The 21,270-nt window shown below is 32.7% G+C and overlaps 1 protein-coding gene across 3 annotated transcripts in view; it reads right to left on the reverse strand.

Moving 5' to 3' along the window:
• Nucleotides 1–21,270, reverse strand: part of Cad87a (cadherin 87A) — a 181,390-nt gene that overhangs the window by 142,575 nt on the left and 17,545 nt on the right. For all 3 annotated transcript variants that reach the window (XM_072904606.1, XM_072904607.1, XM_072904608.1), the window contains exon 3: nucleotides 5,093–5,134. In XM_072904606.1, coding sequence (XP_072760707.1) covers nucleotides 5,093–5,134 — 42 coding nt within the window. The remainder of the gene's footprint in view (nucleotides 1–5,092; nucleotides 5,135–21,270) is intronic.

Below are 21,270 nucleotides of genomic sequence, written 5' to 3' on the forward strand. Positions count from 1 at the left end.
AAAGATTGAATATGTAATACTGTACATATATACATATCAAATTATTAGCACTGTTTCGGAGGAGATTAAAAAATGTTTTATATATAAAATTACATTCAAGTGCGTGTTTAAAAATTCATTAAACTGTAAGATTATTTTTTCATTGTTGTTTTAATCTTTTCTTTGATTTGACATTTAATTATATTACGTAGTCTCAGATATTTTATAAATATTCATAATAAATATAATAAATATAAATAATATTAATACGCAATATTAATCATTCACTTTATTTTAGAGAGATTAAAAGTTATATACGCAAGATTATCCAAATGCATTTCACTAAATACTATAAATAAGTGTGTACAAATTTTTCTATTATAATAGAATTTTAGTCTAAAATGTTTGATTAAATTTTTGTTTAAATTCATGAAAAATTAGGCAATAATCGTCAGCTCTTTTTATATTAGAATTTTTTTTATGAGAACGATTAAATACGTAACGCTAAATATTATCATTATCGTTAGACTTATGGGATAAAACTTGACTCAATTTTAAAGGAAAAGTCAATGATCGCTAGGGGAAAAGGAGATGAAGAAAACGAGGACAAAGACTGTCGCAGAGGACCAGACTTCAACAGCGATTCCTGTCACTTCCGAACGCGCGCCGACTCCCCGAGTCAGAGCTGCCTCTTTAGGCAGGGTAGCAGATGTTCTCTACGACATGCTCTCGCGCCAGAGAACTTCCCTCCTCCGAGGGAAATGCGCTTAACTAGCCGTCACCGCCCGATGCTGCTCGCCGTTTCGGCCTCCCCCGACCGAACAACCAGCCAGCCAACCAAGCATCTACCTTTGCCGCCTCCAGCAGACTCTAAACAAATCTCCTACCACCGAGAGAACAACTCTTCCGCCTTTCCGACTAAGCTTGCAAACCATCCCCGACTAAGCTTTTCTTTTAACAACCTTCCAGGCAAAGGAATGAGGTAAAAGACTGCGTAATTAATTATCGAGATACTCAACTATCTCGTCTTAACTCTTTTCCGTGTATTTATTATCGAAAATAGAACGTAATTTTATTTGTTTGTGTAATTTTAAAATTATATGGCAATGCAAATTAAATTGGATTCATTAATGCGTGTAATATATACGATATTAACGTTATTAGAAAACTTAACAAATTAATATATCAGTTTATTAATTCCATCCCAAATATTTTAGTTCATGGACGTGCTCTGAATTAAATCAAGCAGAATTATATTGAAAAGCAAAGCTAAACAGAGCTCTTGAAGAATGAAAGCGTGAAATATTAACGTGAAAGGAATTCTCTGGCACGTAGATAATGTAATTGTATCTCTCACAGTGAGAAGTATTATCTTTATAACTTTACATCAGAGTAACTGGGATACTATGTTTTTTACAAAAAATGTATTAGAATTGTTTTGTATCTTCTTCTGCAAGAACTTGTATGTGCATCGCGTTGTAGTTTCAAGAGAAGTCATTGCTTCTTTAATTAAGATTATTAAGATAGTTTAACTCACGAAGGTAATTCTATCGCCGCTCTCGAGAGTTGCCGTAAAATCAATTGTATTGTCAGTTAAATCGCCACTAGAATTGCAAAACGCGGAACTGTTCCAGTGAAATATATTGCTAAAATAACTAGCTCGATATCTCAAGCACGCGATGTCAACGTAATTTAGTGAACGTAGTAAGAAAAAACTGTTTGTGCGATAACATTTGCGTTGAACATTCCGAGCCAAGAGAATCATTCAAAAATGTATTAATACTTTGGAATAATTTGAATAAATAAAGATTAATGTAATATTGAATAATATGATATATTATTGAAAATAATCTCTGAAAATTTTACATTATGTAAGAAAATAATAAATTATTATTATATAAAAATAAATGTGTATATTCAAATAAAAATTGTTATTCCTCTCCGCCCTCCCCCCCCCTTAATATTAAAATAAATAATGATAATATTAATGATTAAAATAATAATAATAAAAATTGATAAAATTTTATTTATATTCGGTATATAACTAGATTAATTTGAACCAAAGAAAAAAGTAAGCAAATGTGAATTTCTGTTAATTTAAGATGATTAAATGTTATTGATCATTACCGAGGAAATGTTTTTTGCAAATTATTAACATGGTCTGTGCTTAATGAAAATTTTCAAATGATATTCTTGCGAGAAAGCTGGGATTGCGAGGAAAATTTACAAAATGCGCACGGCGATTTCTCACGAGCAGCCCGCGAACCGCACGCGAATGCAACGAACTTGCAGGGACGAAGTGCTTTCGCACGTGTTACATCTGTTAGTTCCGACTTGCGATGCCGACTTACGTCGCGTGACGAGAATTTCGCCGGGAGCAAGGAAATGCGCTTTTAACTAACTGTCACCGCCCGATGTTATGAGCCACTCCACGAACCATGCTCGCTCTCGTAGTCCGCGAACAAATGTCCGCCTCATAGCCGACCTATTCGCGAACTTACAATTAGTTGAGTTCTCGAATGCCTGCCGTGCTCTGCAAGACATAATTATCATATTTCTATAGGTAACACAGCTTCCGAAAACGGTTTACAATTACTCAAATATACATTATGTATATACTATACATACTTGGCGCATATTTTCGGACAAATTAATTATATCTTTATATGTAGAATCGTTAGAATAATTATTAATTAACAATTTAGTTAGCTTAATTATTAATTAAAAATTTTACAAGATAAAATATTTAAAAAGCATAAGGTACCATATTGCAACTTGTTCGATTCGCTAAATATTATAATTGTGATCTTCACAATAATTTTTTCTTAATAATTAAAAAATTATAAATCCTAAAATATTTACAATATTTGTTTGACTTTCAATTTTTGTCTCCTGCTATTTAAGCATCTAAATTCGAGGCAAACGAAGATTTATCCGTTAAATCGGAAACGCTGGACGGCTATTAATTTCCGGTAATCGCGCAAAAGAGACAAGTGACGCGTGAACTCCCGGGCAAAAATGATTTACAGCTTGCGTCATTAGGCGCGGAACACGCTCCCAGCTGCCAGTCGCACCCTAGTGCCACACATTCATCCCCCGCATTCTCTGACCCTACTAAACAAATACGCACCCTCCCTTCGTGGGCAACCCTTCCTGAGAGCTTAATCAACTTTGCTCTCAACTAAAAGTTACGAGCGCGCACCTCGAACGTTTAGAAGCGAGAACTGCTTTCACGCAAATCTATTGTAATTCTCTCGCGAATGCTTTTCATACATTTCATACATTTAGCTAGGAAACACATACCGATCTTTATAACAAGATAACCTAAATGTTTGTGATTGCAATTTCTTTTTTAAATTTTTTCTCCATAAATCTATACGAATTTACATTTAAAAATTTAATTAAAATTCCCAATTTTTCTTCCTTTTTAAAAAAAATATTTAGCTTTATATAATTTTATAAGTACTCTGCAATTATTAATATAAAAAAGATTGTTTTAATTTTTTAATTATATATATAATTATATATATTAATATAATTTAGGAGAAATATGTATATTTATGTAAATGAAAAATAATTTTACTTTTTTATGATGTATTTCACGTTTTAATTTTTTACGAAATATTTCGCGTTTTAGTTTGTTTTACGAGATATTTCACGTTTTAAAAGTAGAAGCCAAAAAATAAGTCACATTAATTAAACATCTGTGCTGAAAAAAGATATATTGAAAATATTCTATATGTGTATACAGTTCGAGTAACTATACCGATCAAACTTTTAAAGATCACATTCTTTTTACGAAAATAAAACCCCTTTTTGCAATTAATAAAGTTTCAATTTTTCCGGTGAAATTGTTTATTCAATTTCTTCGTTCATTTTGAAATTGAAACATTGCTTCGCACGTGTGTACGTGATTACAGTAATTATTCTTTAAATCAATATAAACTGCAAACTTGACTGGTAACAAAAATAATTAAATTTTTGCTAGAAATCAAGAGAGAGAGAAAGATACAGAGTCGCAAATAATAAATATATTATTTACATGATTAACTACATTTTTGAAATTATATTGTAGTGTGTCGAGAAATATTTATAAAATATTATATGTAAAGAACAGTTTAAAATATTTATAAGATATTAAAATAACAGTGGATAAATAAATCTAGTACAAATTATATATAGATAGATAGACTTTTAAGTCGCGCGGTCGGATTTTAGTTAACTTTAGTTGGTTGAAACCTTTCTAAATATTGCAGCCTTTAATCCGCAAATGTGTTATAATTAAAGCGAGGCTGGGTTAAAGTCCTTGTAATAGGCTAGGCGCGCGGAGCCCACTCCAATTTCGGTTGCTAGGGAACTAATCTTCCGAACACTTGGTAGATTCCGCGCATTTCGATTTGCCGAATAGAAATTACCGAATAGAATTTGATCTAACGCGAATGTCAATGAAATTCTGCGATAAAATGCACCGAATTATATCAAATATGAAGATTATCGATGGACTCTATCGGCGCAGGACGAATTTTAAAATTCTATCGATCTAATCATAATAGTCATATTTACAATATATTTTACAATATATTTTCGCGACAAAAATATGTGATTTTTTTTTCTTTTATCATATATAAAAATGAAATATTAAATCGATTTTTGCCTCGACTTTATCAAGAAAGAAATAGTAGTAGTACTCACCTATTTTTAAATGTTTTCAATAAAAATGGAATCTACATGGTAGAATTAAATTTTACAAACGTTTGGCAATTTGCTACAAATTTAAATGATAAAAATTACTGCAAGAGTATGTAAATGAGAGCATGTAAATTAACAATAAAAGTATAAAAAGTTTTATAAAAATTATTTTGTACGCATGTACATTCATTTTTCAAAATTTCATAAAATAAAAATAGATTCTCCACAATTGCGATAATTAAAATAGCATTAAACTCTAACACTGTATTTTTATCTCTCAATATTTTTAAAAGAACATGAAATGTCAAGCTTGCCGACTTAATTCTTTGGTTTTAAGTATTATCATGTGATACCGAGATTCTCATGGCAGTTTAAATCGACATTACGTATAATGCAAGAATTTTCAACAGTTCGTTTGACTTACCCCATTAGTTGTCTCAGATATCCTCTATTTCCACATTCCTCGCTGAAAAAAAAGAAATATTTCGTTATTAATACATTTTATAACTTTGCACATAGGTATCTTATCTAATGCTATGAATACATCTATGAAAGATCGATCTTCGGATCAGTTTGTGAATCCACATCTACGTATCATCCTTCTCTACTATCGGATTTTCTGTGATATGCAGCTGGAAGGAATCATCGGGGAAAATAAGAGAGATCGAAGGAAAGTACATCGCGGGGCCTCTTTCTATCGCAGTTTGCACGTGTCGGGAAAAAGAAAAAAAAAAAAAAAAAAAGAGAAGGAAAAAACCAAAACAAGAAACGCACCACACCACGAATCGGAGTGCCCTGCGCTGAATTTCCCTTGAGAAAATCACCTTATCCCCCAACCTCGATTCTTGTTCCCGCAGACAGGAATGAAATATCTATTTGCATACGCGAGCCCCGGTCTTGCGGCGGTCTCGTGAACTCCCAGCAAGGTAAATAACGATCTGAAATTCTCACGACGGCACCTTCGATGGCGGCAGCGGTTGCGAATCGCCGAGAGAACCGCTTTTCTTCGATAAATGAGTTATTCACCATTTAGTATTCGTCCAACAGCAGTCCAGAGTGAAAAGAGCAATGCATTTGCCGTTTTGCAACTTTGACGACAAGGTAAAAATTATTTCGCGAATCTTTTATACGGAAGTACACACAATCAAGATGTATTAAGAGCGGGCTATGCAGGGATAAAAAAATAAAAAAAAATTTTTAAATAAACTTTTATTTTTTTTAATTAACACTAAGAAAGCTGTACCTATATCAGAGATTAAGATAAGATCATTTCTCTAGTTCCTTATTAAATTGTTCAAAAACAGGCTTGTCTCGCTCTAAATTCTAAATCATTATATGTCGATTCCCATCATCTGCGAGACAAACGCACAACATAATGAGACTCGATTATAATATTTTTCTTCAGTTTGACGTTACGTCGAGACGTAATCTGATAAATGTATAATCTTGTAGCACTGTTGTATGCACGACGGCTACGCCGTGCAAAGAGATCAAAGCGCGAGCGGATGCTTTAACGACGCTTTTATGTCGAGGCTGCTAGCTCGAAGCTAAGGAAAGAAATTAAACGCAAACACGAATGGTACAACGAATCGGCAAAGTAATGTCGAAACGTATTGACTTACGTCTATGTGGAGTATTGCAAAGAGACGTATATCAGTTACAGAACTACGTTGCCGAGGCAATTTCGAGTGAATTTTCTGCCGCAAGAATGTCATACAAGAATCCATATGTCTCATATATTCCCGTAAAACATTTTAATTTTTATTTTATAAATTTAAAATTTATATTTTCCTTTGTACTCTATTTCCGATCTATCTGTATAATATCAAACATTATAAATTATTTTAAGTGATTGTTTATATATACATGTATTAGAGTCAATTCTTTTTAAGGAAAATTCAATATGAATATTTTTACGTCATGTTATTGTATATATTTTCAAATAATATTTTTTTCGATGACATGAACGATAAGTTAATTTTTTCGATGAAATAAAGAAAAGATATAGAATAATATAGAAAATTAGATATAATACAATATGATACAATTTGTTTTGCGCATGGATTAATACTAACGCGTATTGTGCATAATGAATAGATGATGTAAAATCCGGATAGATTAGAGCACTGTTGTGCGTCAATATACCATAGAAATCCGGTTTGCTTTATGCACCAGTCTGGATACCCCATTGTGATGCGTTTTGCTTCGACTGCAATTCGACAATTTCATTAATTAAACATAAGCGCGTTCAGCGTGACGTCTTACAATTAACGAGAAACAGCGACTGCCACAGTTCCTCGATCGATGTGAATAGCAATCTCTTAATTTGAAAATAATAGTGATCCATAAGACCTATGTGCAATGCCGATCTTGGCAATTAAATAATAGATTAGCAACGTGCTATGCAGTAATGTAAGCCTCAATTTCAAAATTACCACTCCTCTTCTCATATGTCAGTCTCATTACATCACTGTAGAGAAGTGACATGCTTTTAAATTAGAGATAGGAAGGAATTTATGTTAATTTCTAATATTAATTTAAACTCTACAAGAAAAATTAGCATTGGTTTTTAAAAAGAAGAGAAAATTATCAGTATAATAAAAATTCAATTTAATGTAAATGTTCAGAAATTTGATAATACATGAATAAATAAGAAGTACAAAGAACGATGCGTTTTAAATTGATACAGAAATGACTTTATTCAGCAACATTAATCTCTTGTCAGTTCATCATACTATGTAGTATCGTGAAAGATAATATCACAAGACGAATATAGGTATAGCGGAAATACATTGAAGTGGAGTGCAGTAAGTAAAGTGCCGCGCGTGTCTATACATGTGCGCTTGTGCTAGTTAAAGGGTTGACTAACGTGATCCAGCGCGTTAGTTATGATAAATGGCCAGACAGTCGTGGCGAAACTTTGGCTTATAAATCTATCTTACTGTCAACCTTGCACGGCCTACGACCGCTGACCATTCCCGAGGCAATGAATCGTATAATAACGTATTTGCCAAAATTTCTCAAATTTGAGATTGCGGTGAGTATCACGTTGTAAACGCGATCTAATCTTTAGTTTATTTAATATAACAGCAAACAAAATTTTGTACAGCAAATTTAATTAATGTAAATTAACTAATATTGATCTGTCAGTTACCACGATCTCCATCAAATTTGCAAAAACAGATAGGAAAACAAAGAATTTTAAATTTTAATTGAAAACTGCTGCCAAATTAGTATTTGCCACGCAATTATTTAAACTTTATCGCGATATATATATATAGATACATTAATTCAAAAATATAATTAAAAGAAAGTATGGAAAAAAAACTTACTTAATCCTAAAAGTTTATTTATGGATATACACTTCTGCGATATTTCCAGCCACAAATAAAACGTCGGAGGAACGAACGTAAAAGAAGAATATGAGGTCCCTCGCAAAGACGGAAAAACTTACGCAGCTGGTCTCCGAGCATACTTTCGATTAGTCTTTTCCGCAAGAAATTTTTTCCTCGACGTCGCAAATGGAGCTGTCAATCGCGACGACGAAGCAAACGACGGACAGTTTTATAGTGAAAGTTTCTTCGACAGCGGTAAAAGGGGAAGGGAACAGACTAATATAACATGACAGTCCGAGATCTTGAACTAAGCAGTTTCGAGAGCTACATACGTGCCCTTCACGCACGTGCTAAAGTACCTACGTCTCATACACGTAAGGCTTCAAAATAACTTGCAACTCCTTATTACATTGAAAACACTGACATCTCTTTCGAAGAATGAGTTTGAAAAATTTGAAAACAGAGGAAAAGACATTTTACATTGGTTCTTCTTCGCCTGGTGCTTGAACACTTTATGAAAGAAAAGAAATATGAATAATATGTCTGCACTCTTCTTTCTAAAATATTAAATTTGATGTTAATAAGCCGTTTTGCATAACTGTAATGCTTTACTTAGCAAATCTGAAATTTTTTAATACTAAGAAAATCTTGGTTTTTTAATTACTTATAATTCTAATGTAACTGCTTCAATATTTTTATTGAGAAAAATTGTATTTATCTAAAAAATTAAAAGAGAGAGAGAGAGAGAGAGAGAAAGGGGAGAGAAACGCAAAGAGTTAATACTATAGAATACTCTGTGCAACTAAAATATAGAACTTTCGAGGATCAATGCACCGCAGCCACTTTGTTGGCAAGCCACGAATGTGTCTGATTTAAGAGTTGAGAGTGCTGGTGATCCGCTACGACAGTCACTAACTCACATTTCATGGTGTTGAGGGGTTAACCGCGTTTTGGAAGGAAAACACTGGCGAAAGAAGAACAGTAATCCCACGGAGCAAAAGTTGAGCGCGCGTCCCGTTTCGATTAAAGATCTCTGCATCTCACGGTTTCGGAAGAAACGTTCAACTCGTAAAGCGGTAAAAAAAACCGTGGAATATAAAACTTTCCGACGCGGAAGAGTCTCGGAAAGAATAAGCATTGTAATAAGCGCCCGGCGCCGCGACGTCTGCAGCGAATTCGAAAGAAGATTTCACTACAAATATTTTCGAAAACGTCCAGAGAGAGCGGATCGTAGCGGAAGAACCTAATTAAAGAGCGCATCTCTAATAAGCAAATACTGAAAAGAGCAGTTGTCTGAGCTCTCTTTACTTTGTGCGAATGCTTTAGGGAACAATCTATTTTACGATTAGAGACTCACGGATAAGTAAAATTAACTGCCTTTTACATTAGAAAAGGAACAATGAACCTTATCTTTCTTTCTAAACTCTATATAATTCTCTTTCCTTAATTGGATCAATTATTTGAGAGACAAGTTAAATTATTTTATTTTTCTCAGTTATATAATTGTTTCCTCGGAAAAATATTAAATAGTCAAGTATTTTTATATTTCTTCGGATTTTCTTTTTAATACCAAAACATTTATCATACACTTTTTTCAAAATTCAAGTTTTCTTGATTTAAATTATCTCAAAAATAATTTATACAGTCTTGTAAGAGCTCTCTTTAGGTATAAAAAATATACTAAAAAATGTGTATACTATATACATGTTTTTTGGGTATACTATTTAATAGTATTAAATTATTTTGCATTAAATTATTAAAAAAATGTTACGTGAAATGTTCCATTAATGTTGAATAAAAATTATTTTCTACGAAATACGTTGTACAGGAATTATCTTTAGTTATTTTTCACAGCGTGCTTTACAAGCGAGGATTAAGCGTACGGCAACGAAAATTAATTTTCTTCTTGCATTTACTTTATATATATTATTTACTCCCGGTTACGTATTAACAAGACACGACACTATACTAAGCGGGTATCGCATTTAAGAGGATTTAATTGCATTGCGCATTTTATATTCTAAAAAGAATTTGTTGAGCGCGTCAAATCGTATATCTCCTCAAGATATGAGAGTATAGATTAACAATTTATATTCAATTTTATTAACACGTGTATTATTAAGTTGCCAAATTATTATTTAAACGAAATATACTTGAAATAAAGAAGTATATTTCACAATTGTTTTAAAAAAGTTTTCTATAATAATTGCTGATCCTTCAAGCGTGCCAATGTTAAAAGAAATTCCTTCGCTGTACATGCGATGTACAGGAATGTCGACCCAACCGGGGACTTTCTACAAAATGAACAGAGAGCCCGTCAACGCGCGCGTCGTTGTTCGCTGAAAGTTGCGACTTAATTAACATCGAAATTCGTTACAATTCCCGTGCAGATCGGACGTCGTTGTGGCTTGCGTAACTGCACCTGCTTAAGCACGCGCGACGTAATCCTCAGCGCCGAGAGTTAATTAGTTCATAATTCTCCACAACAATGCCGTTATTTGCGCGAGTAGACAATCAACAACGTCGCGTAATTCACAGCCGATAACAATGTATTATTCAACAATATATTATTGTACAATCGATATTTTTTTCCTTATATCTAGGTTATACCGATAAAGATACAAAATTAAATATCTGAAATATTAGGAAAAATATGTCAAATAATTACATTTAGTCCCTCACATGTTCCTTGATTTTCGATACTTATACTTTCCTTTTTATTTCAAAAGGTAGAGATATTATACGCCACGATGATGAAAGGAAAACACATAGTTTAATTAAAAATCGCGCGTTAATTGGCTGTAAATTGCTCATTTTGGTTCACAGACTTTAGTGAATCATTTGTTATCCGGCACCTTTCAAAGATTTATGCGTTCCTTTACCGAAACGGAGATTCTTTCAGACCAAGCGGATAACATCAAAAGTTTACGAAATTTGCGAGAGAAAATCGTAGATAAAGTTCCGGAGATACCTACTTAATCTCTTTTGCTTCTTTTTCCCTCATTCTCTGTTCGATCGTATCTAATTTCCCCTTCTTGGTCCATCCTATTAGCTAAAGCTGATCATTAATGGAAGTCGATTGGCTTAAAAAAGTAATCAAAGCGAAAGCAAGCGGCTTTGTAAATACTCGGTTAACGATTTAAATCGCAGCGATTACTGGGGAATACTAACGAATCGAACGCGATTACTAACAAACATGATAAAAATAAGAAATCATAAAGGATTTAAAATTTCAAAAAAAAAAAAAAAAAAAAAATCATATTTATTTTTGTATTTAACTATAAATCATATATTATTTTATCATATAATTATATGTTTTATATCATATGATATTAATGCGCTCTCTCAGGACAACTTTTTCCCTGATCGAAAAAGCAAATATGCATTCAAACATTTATGCGATATATTTTCCATTATGGAAATCAAATAAATCATCGAGATTCCAAACTCTGTCATCGCAAATGCATGAAAATATTTAAATGACCACTCGAAGTGTTGCAGTCTCGCGTTTCGATAAAGCGTTTCAACCAGTTTGAATAATACACTGAATTCTTTCCATCGTTGGTCGGCGATTCGAAATTTTAATCTCACCCGGCCGTGCGACTGCCGAGTAAGATTAACTCTGTTTTTCACTTTCACCGAATTAAAATCCATTTTCATAAGCGTTTGCGCGCGGCCGCGAGGTGCGATGCTTTAACTCAGCGCAAAACAACGGGACCGTAACTTTTGATTAAGACGACCGAGGGATTAAAGTCTCTCCGCCGGTAAGAGAGAAAAAAAAACAAGAAGCGGACGCGAAAGAAAGGAGAAAAGAGGAAAAGCGAGAAAATTTATGCGCATTTATGTGAGAACAGTACCGTTTCCGGTGGTTCCGCGCGTAAAAAAGAGCGACGGAAAAAGAGGAAGATCGTGTGTAAAGAGAAGTGCAATTCTAATCGTCTCTTCTTTTCCACGATGATCGCCGCTTTTTGAAGAACAAAGGGGAAACGCAGCTTTCTTCTCTCAATCTGGCGAAAAGAGACTTTACGATCAATCGATGAATACTTCACAAACGCGTCTTTTGTCCTGATTTAAAGAAGAGATTAAAAAAAGAAATATAAAAGCCGCTGAACAAAATTACGTACATCTATATATCTAGTAATGCTTACTAAAAGCAAATAAAACCTAGTAAAATGTCGTCTGTATTATTTCTTCGAATGTTGGAAAATTTAATATGTTATTATTGATTAGGTCAAATTAAGCATATTTATGTTAGCCCTTGATATACAGTAATGATCCTATATTTTTTCAGTCTGCATTTTATAAGTACAAATATGTCAAACATGAGATTTGAAAGATTAAATATACTCATATTTCAAAATAATATATACATATTTTTTTTTTTTAATTCCCACTTTTTCAAATTAAAATCAAAGCAGTGCCTCTTTGAATTTGTAGTATAACGCCCTCAGCGGTTTTCTCCTTAGATTAATGCGGTCTTTGATGGTGCGATATAGTGTGGTTAAAGCGTCATCTCCACACAGCTTTTCTTGTCGGTAATTACTACTTAATGCTTAATTGACATTTAACTCGAAGACTTAAAAGATCCTTAATACTCACGTCAGTTATCTTGGATTATAATTTCAGAGAAGATTTTACGAAAATATAATAAAAACTTTATTTTATTAAAATTTAAAGTTAAACATAAAATAAATAGCAATTAATAATATATAATAATGCAAATAAAATACATATATGTTGAATAAAGCAATGTAATTAATTTTTGCTTAATATAAATTATCTCGATGCAAAATACTTTATCATATTATTCTATAAAGGAGTTTTATATTCTTATATTAGAAACTTCCTTGTTTAATATAATAATAATAATTAAAAAACTGAAATAAAATATGCTATCATAAAAAAGAATTGTTTTATGCAAGATCTAAATACGAGATGCTATTTTTATTCAATATTTTTATTTCAAATAAATTGTATCGATCAAAGATATGTGAATAGATTGTATATTCTATTTCTTGTACTTTTAACGGACAATTATGCGGAAATCGCGATGCGGACTGGACCAATTTAATTCCAGAATGCGAGACAATTCACATCGTGCAATCGCAGAGTCATATATAAAGCAGCGCTCTTCGCCCGAATAACGGACGGTATCGCGGATGTATCTTACAAGATGAAGACGACTTAACGGATTTTACCCCGCCTTTACGTACGTAACGGAAGCGATTACATCCGGCGGATTACCGTAACACGCGACTATATACATTCCGTCGCGGTGCGCCGGTTCCTCAGAATATCCTTCGGCGAATTTGTCTTTTAGGGTAAGTGCCCCGGTCTTAAGTTCGAGATTCCGTGGGGTTACCTACGTACTCGCGTTGGGGGTTGCGGGCACGAGTCCTACCACGAGCAAATCCGCCAGGTTCAAATTTCATTAAGCCGTAATCCTCCAAGATCTCTCGCTCTTCGACTGTACACGGTAATTTAGCAGATTAAGCGATGCGCCGTACGTCCACGAGATAACGCGTACGAAAAGCCGCGCAGCCTCTCCCCCTTTCCGCAATGTAACCCTCCCCCCCCCCTTTTCGCCGGAAAATAGAAGGAAAAACTTTGAAGATGCAAGTTACACGAAGCTTCACTCGAGGATTTCTTATGATGTTGTTTAAAGTTTAATAGCGGTCTATCAAAGAAAAAAAACAATATTGTTGTACAGAAAATATGACGAAGTACTTTCTTCTTACAGCTCTTCGCTGAGAAAATATTTATTATGTAAACCTCAAGTTTAATATTATTTAACTCAAACTTTATATGGAATGATTCTAAAAATCTCAAAGATGTATTCTTTATCCCAATTTTAACGCAATTATTTTGATTAATTAAGAATCAACTTTTTTATATGTAAATATATCTAGGCAATAAATTCACACACACATACACACACACATATATACAGGGTGTCCCAGAGTACTTGTGTCAACGCTCTTATTAATTATTACCGGACATCTTGTAGATATGTATAATATTGTTCGCTAAACGTTTTTAATTAATATTTTAATAATTATTGCGAAAATTGCAAAATAGTATAAGACCTTTTTGCTCAGTTTACTGTGCCCTACCTCCTCACGAGCGTTGGCACAAGTGCTCTGGGACACTCTGTATATAATTTTCAAAGCAATGGCAAATTAAAATTGCAATTTGCAAAAAAAAGTATGCTTTTGACATGCAATTAGATCAGAAGAAAATGTTATCATTCACTCAAATTCAAATAGACTTGATTCTTTTGTTGAATATTTCATCTCAAACTATATTGTTTGTTAGAATGAAGATTAAAAGGAACCGTGAGTTAATTGCGATCAGCATTTTCAAACATTTATTCCACAGGGATCCAGATAATCTACTTTCACCCATACAATTAGTTTATCCGACGTAAAACAAACATTCTCCTTTATCATTAATTATCCGCTTGCCAATCTCATCAAGCATTGCGATCAAACAATCGATTCAACATGATCAAACAAGGCAACGAAGTTATTCGGCATATTGAAATCATCCTATATATTTGTATTACTCACTGTAAAAGCGAGAAAATATTTTCCAATCATTTATATTAAATGTAACGACAAATGAATTATTTCTGTATTTTGTAAAATTGGATATTTCTCTATATAATGCTAACAACTATAAAATTGTCTTGAATAATTAAAAACCGCGATAATTTATGATTACATTTTTCATCCAAAATAACTATCTTTAGATCAAGATATATGTATATATAATTCGTTGTTATATATTTTCCTTTATCTCTTTATTCTACATATAATAGCGGCTGCAAAAAACTTTTCTTAAATGTTGTAGATAAAATTATCTTATTTATTCTTTTCAATTTTGCCTAAAAAAATTGATATTTATAGCAGGCAGTTAAAGTTAGATACACATATGATATAGATATATAAGTAAGTAAAAATGATACAGACTAGATAAGATAATGCGTTAGAGATACATGTGCATGTAAATTTAAATGTTCCGCAAGTACAACTTTAAAATTTCAAATTTGTCTCATCGTACAAGAAGTGAAGAGTTCGAGGTACTTCTACTAATTATTTTCATTCAGAATGCTTAATTCGAATTATCTAAAATCTTTTATACCTAGTTATATTTTGCCAGATATTTTATAGACTTTGTTTCGTCGAACGATGTCATAAAATTAATTAAAAAAGAAGGTACACACACGAAAAATTCATATTTCATCGACAAGCAAATAAACACGTAATCATAATTCTTTATTATTATTATTATTTACTATTTAAATAAAATTTCATTATTTTAATAGTGCGTGTGGCTATTCAATTGCCGCGAACGAAAAGTAAATAAATTTGTATTTGCCTAAAAGTATGTAAAGATCTACAGTTTTTTCTTAAGTCTTACATTACGAGAGCGATAAATTATAAAATAATTGATACTAATGTCGATACATGATTTAACTTTATTATTTATTTATGTTTATCTATTATATATATTATATATATATTTATATATATTATATTATATTATATATTATATATATTATATTATTATATTATTAATATATTATTTATTTATTATATATAATATATTAATATAATATATATTAATATATTAATAATATAATAATATATTAATATATTATATTATATATTATATATATTATATATATTATATATATTATATAAATATATAAGTATATATTATATATATAATATATGAAATATTAATATTTCAGATGTATATTGATTTTTCGTTTCATACATCTCCCTCATCAAATAACCAGTACCTAGGATGGACCAGCAGCTTTTGATAAACCACTTACGGTTGCAGGACCATGTCTCTGATTATGCGTAGTCGACTCCGATCAAAATACGGATCACGTATGTCCTGACGGCAAATCTGGTGCCTTGTATCGATACCATACAGCGCATTTGCCGCTGTTATACACGGTGCCTAAATACGAGCGTGCTTGCTTGATTACTCCTTTGATCCTCTCCGTCGCATTTCTCTCATTAAGCTATGCCACGGTAAGATCCCGCCGTATCCTGGCGAGTGAATTTATCGTCGCGAAATGCATTTCCGCATCGAGTAAGCCTGTGGCTTAAATTTCATTATGGCGATTACGCGGGACGGACCATAATGCACCGTGAATAAAGCCGACGTCCCACCATGCACAGAGCATGTGCGATATATTTTCCCTGTATGTGACATACTCATATAGATATGTCCTCTTTCTGTATCGATATATTAATAACCCTTTGGATTTATTTTCTCCTACATCTCTTGAATACACGGATATTTTTGAGATAATTTTTCGGTAATGTGTTTGATTACAATCATAATGACAAATTGTTTCTTTAAGTTTTTTTTTTTCTCAATGGAACTTGAATTTTTATTTTTATTCAATTTAATTGTCAAGAAAAAGAGAGAGAGAAATTATTTAGTATTCAAAAGTTGCAATCGATGTTGGCCAATCTCGAAATCTTTTCCAAGAAAAAAATCTATCCAAAATTAATTAAAGCATCCGCACAGTTTCGACATTTTATACAATACTTAGTTAATTATTCAACTATATGATACTTTATTATAGAACTTTGTTAAACTGTAATTATATTACAGCGCTACGTAACTATCTGCATCGAGTGAATCAAACCTGAGGCAGTTCTCGTAATGTCTGTCGGGCACGCCTGTCCTTCGTTATTTAGTTCCGAGGGAATTTAGTGGACCAAGTGATATTACCAACTCCGGGATTATTTAGAAGCCCGCGACCGCAAGATCCCACAAATTCTGGCGCGCAAGGTGCGAGCGCAATACACTGCACGCTCGCACGCTACTGTACTACAGATGGCATATTTACGAACATATGTTTCACAGAGAAATCGACATATTCGCCGGATATGACATTTCTCAATATCTCGTACTATTTCCCGATGTATATCCGTCGTACGACTGATTAATATTTTCCGCCTCCCCCCCCTCTCTCTCTCTCTCTCTCTCTCTGTCTCTATAATACAGTGTGAATTAATATGCATATTAATATCAGCTTTAACGATATAATAATTTTGACTGAAAATAGTGCACTCTCGATTTTACGATTTGACTGATATTGTACATAAAAAAAAAATGCAAGCGACGAAAAATTCAAAAGCGTATTTTCAACACGCATGCACATACATAGAAGCCGGATATGATAATATATTTCTGCGGCTCTGCCATTCATCTGTGAATGACAGCGCAGTTATTACCCCGTACAACGTCTCTCTCATTATTATCTGATATTTCGTTTTTCATGTAAAAAAAAGAAAAAATAGAAAGAAGAACAGACACATACAGAGATTTAATTAAAAATTAATGCTAGATTTTTCTCACAAAATATATGATCTTCATATTACAATAGCTGACATAAGTATTATATGAAATGTAATGCAGCATGTTTAAGTCAGTACTTGGAAATAAGTTTTCTTTTTCACATTCGTTAATAAATATGGCGACTTTTTTGACGTTCAGAGGCGAATATCTTACTTCTAAATAATACTTTATAAAGAGTAAACACAAGAGCAATTTATGTGATCCTTTTGATAAATTCTATCTCAGAGAAAATATTTATAATTATTCCACAAGAAATGTCAGAAGTGTTTAAGATTTGTTGTTCAATTCGTCAAAGAAAATTGCCCAAGCGTTGCCCAAGTTTTGCGCAAACCTTTCGAAACTTCCTCGCACTAAGAGACGTGATTCGTTCGCTGGAAGAACATTCGAGCAAAAATACGTGCGCGCGATGTTATTCCATCTTTACTTCAAATTTCATGCAAAGTAAATGCGAAACACGTGCTATCGTAGCACCTGGACAAACTACGGTTAAAGGAAACGAGGAGATGGGATCGTTGGTACTGTTTCCTCGGGACGGTATCTCGTGAACTAGAAATCCATGTCTATTCATCCGTGAGACGATATCGTAGACGTATCACTCGCGATTTCTTCGCTTCCCCTCCGACGCGAAACTCTCCCTCATGCAGCTCGGGGAAAATCAACGACGACAAGGATGAATAGAGTACACGGCAGAACATGGGATATCGTTGCAGCTCCGATAAAGCGCGCTGCCAGCCGGAAAATATTTCATAACAGGCACGATCGTGCTCTCCTTCCGATACATGCCATTCGAAGCAGCAAAGTAGAAAAAGGGCCCAAAGTTCGTCTCCCGTTATTTCATCGTCCCTTACATTTTTTTTTTTTTTTTTTGGACTTGTACCGTTTGCACCAAACCGTATAAAAACCGATTCCGAATCGATTGAAAAATCTCACTAAAATCATGATCGGGAAGTCTGACAAAATCCGTCAATCTCTCGATGCAAAGCAACAAGTTGGTGACACGAGTATTAAGAAATTAAATAAATATAAAGTGCTTGTAGAATACGAACCTTTCTTCCTTTCGATCATCCGGTTGTCGAAACATAGTAGTTTCCCACTATAAAGTTATTCAAGGCACAGTTTTCGAACGCACTCAAGAAGATATTTCGCAATATAATAAATTGTATATATATATATATATATATATATATGTGTGTGTGTGTGTACATATGTTACACAGGCACACGTGCTGTGGAAGTAGACACAGAGTCACATGCGCGCACTGTCAATCTTCCACGCGCGTTCACCCGGTTCCTCCCTTCGGGAGACTTTTGTTGCGACTCGAAGTGGCGGATCGGAAACATATCGAAGTCAATGTTTTATTCGTCCCTTTCATTTATACGAAACATACACAACATCGCGCGCACGGTACCGCCGAGTAATGCATAGCCCATCGAAAGTTCAACGAACCAAACTATGTACCGACGTCGCGTCGATAAACAATTTCGGTGACTTCCTACAAAATTCACTCTCACACGGTTATCGGTATGTGCGTTATCGAGTGTGTACTATTTTTATTACAATGCAAACGAAACGCGCGATAGTTCGTTAGAGGTTTTCCAAAACGACACGTTTGTACTTCGAGAGATAAGCGTCGGTCGATCTATTCTCACTTGACAGTGCTCTTGGCGTTAAATGCAAATATTTTTCAGTACATGTATATATAGTTACATGGCGGGTTCTCTAAACATTCAATATAAATATAAAAATATTTCAGATAAAATTGCAGATACAACGCTAAATGTGATATATAGTGTATATAGATTTAGAGAATCTTTTTCAATATATATTAAACTTCCCACAAAAATATATTAAACTTTTTAGAAATTTCATACATGCTCTATAGTCAAACGTCGGCGTTTTCGTCAAACTATTCATCGCCAGTAATTAACTTTAATTGAGCACGATTATGAAGGCCAATTTCGTGACAGACTTTTGTTTCAGGAAACTTTAGCAACAAAATTTTACGATAATGTTATATTCAGAATAAAACAAATTACATATAATACGTTTTTCATTTTTTCAATTTTAAATTAATGTTTACTAAATTTTATTTTGCGAAATGTACGAGCAGATATTTCATTTTATGAAAAGTCAGTTTTTGCTTTTATAATTGCAAAATTTGTTATGCTTGTGTTGCGCACGTTATACTAAGTAATATGTTAATACATTTTTTACATGCGAAATATTCATGGTTAAAAAATGCCGTTAACTAACGAAACTAAATAACGTGCTATGCCGTATTATATTATGCAATATCGCGAACCTGTTAATCTTTTAACTGTGCTCTTTCGTAGAAAAAAAGTCAAGAATATATATTTACTTGTAAACATCAAACAATAAATTTAACGCTGTCGGATGTGCTTTTTTATCAAGTATTATTAAAGTGAACGGTCTTAATCGTATAAATGCACCGCGCGTGATCAAGTTAAAATTTTATGGAAGCTTCCGCGAGCTTTACTCGTGCGAGCGAGTAAAAGGATTATTAACGTGAGAATACAGAACGGGAGCTTTTCCTACCTTCGAAAGTTCCTCAACGCGCCTCGTTGAACTTCCGGTAACATTGTACATTCCCGCAATTTTTCATTACAATTTCAACTGGCGCTGACATCACTGGTTCCTCCATTTTCTTCCCTTTCAACATTTTTCCGATATATACATATATATATATATATATATATGTACGTACATGAGTCATATACATAACAACGAAAGTTGGTTTTGTGTGCCTTTTTTTGAACGGCAAAATTTCAAATCGAAAGATAATGCGATAGAGATCTTGCAGTGGATTAACGAGAGTAAGGAGGAATTGTAAAAACGCGAAAGATCAAAATTCAAAGACGTAACATGTAAGAGTCATGTTATTCTTTCGCTTTTTATTTATCCATATGCCCAGTAATGGTAATCTCATCAATATACATATATGAGGATACGTGACAAGTATTCTTACATCTACTTAATGCACGACTAATACTTGTTACAGGAAAAATCTTTTCGAGCATATTTGTAAGACACAATATTGTATAATTGTAGACATATTAAAGAGCGTTTTTAGAATTTTTGAATAAAAAAATATTATAAAAGATTATATTAGTATTGTAATACAAAAATTGTATACAGTAGATATTCAATATTAAATAAAAAAAAGAGAAAAGTATTGATAAACTATGAGTTAAAGTGTTTATATAAAAAAAAATATAAAAAATAATTTTTTTAAAAATTTCCAATAAAAATAGTTTATTTTTTCTCTCTTTTATGTTTATAGAAAACTTACAAAAATATGAGTGCTAAATATATAAAGATATAGTAATCGACAAAATTTATATTCCGATTTATGTAAGTATTAAAAAAAAAAAAGATTATTCCTATACATAATTTAGTGTTGAAGTTATAGAGACAAAAGTAAAAATATGTTTTGTTAAAATAAAAATGTTAAATTTCATTTCAACATAACACAAAGCTGATACGAAACTTTAAGCATTAGTACACATGTATTAAGGTACTTTTAGTACATTTGTTTACAGATAATGAAACAAAAAAAGGAAATTTTTTTATTTTTATTTATATTTCATAATAAAAATAAATTTTATGAGAATGTAGTACACTAGGTTTTTCTAAAAAGAGAGCAAAACTAGGTAGTTTCATAAAAATGTAAAATTTTTACAAAGTTTATATCAAGCGAATAAAAATATAAATGTCTCTACTCAATTTTTTGAAACAATGCAACTTATTTTCTCGAGTAACTATCTACGATATTTAATCGACTATATTGCATGTTGTCATAAATAAAATATCCACTATGTTAGTCTTGAAGGCTTCAATTCTCAGTAATTGCTCAATC

The sequence above is a fragment of the Anoplolepis gracilipes genome, chromosome 13, assembly GCF_047496725.1.
Source record: "Anoplolepis gracilipes chromosome 13, ASM4749672v1, whole genome shotgun sequence".
NCBI lineage: Eukaryota > Metazoa > Arthropoda > Insecta > Hymenoptera > Formicidae > Anoplolepis > Anoplolepis gracilipes.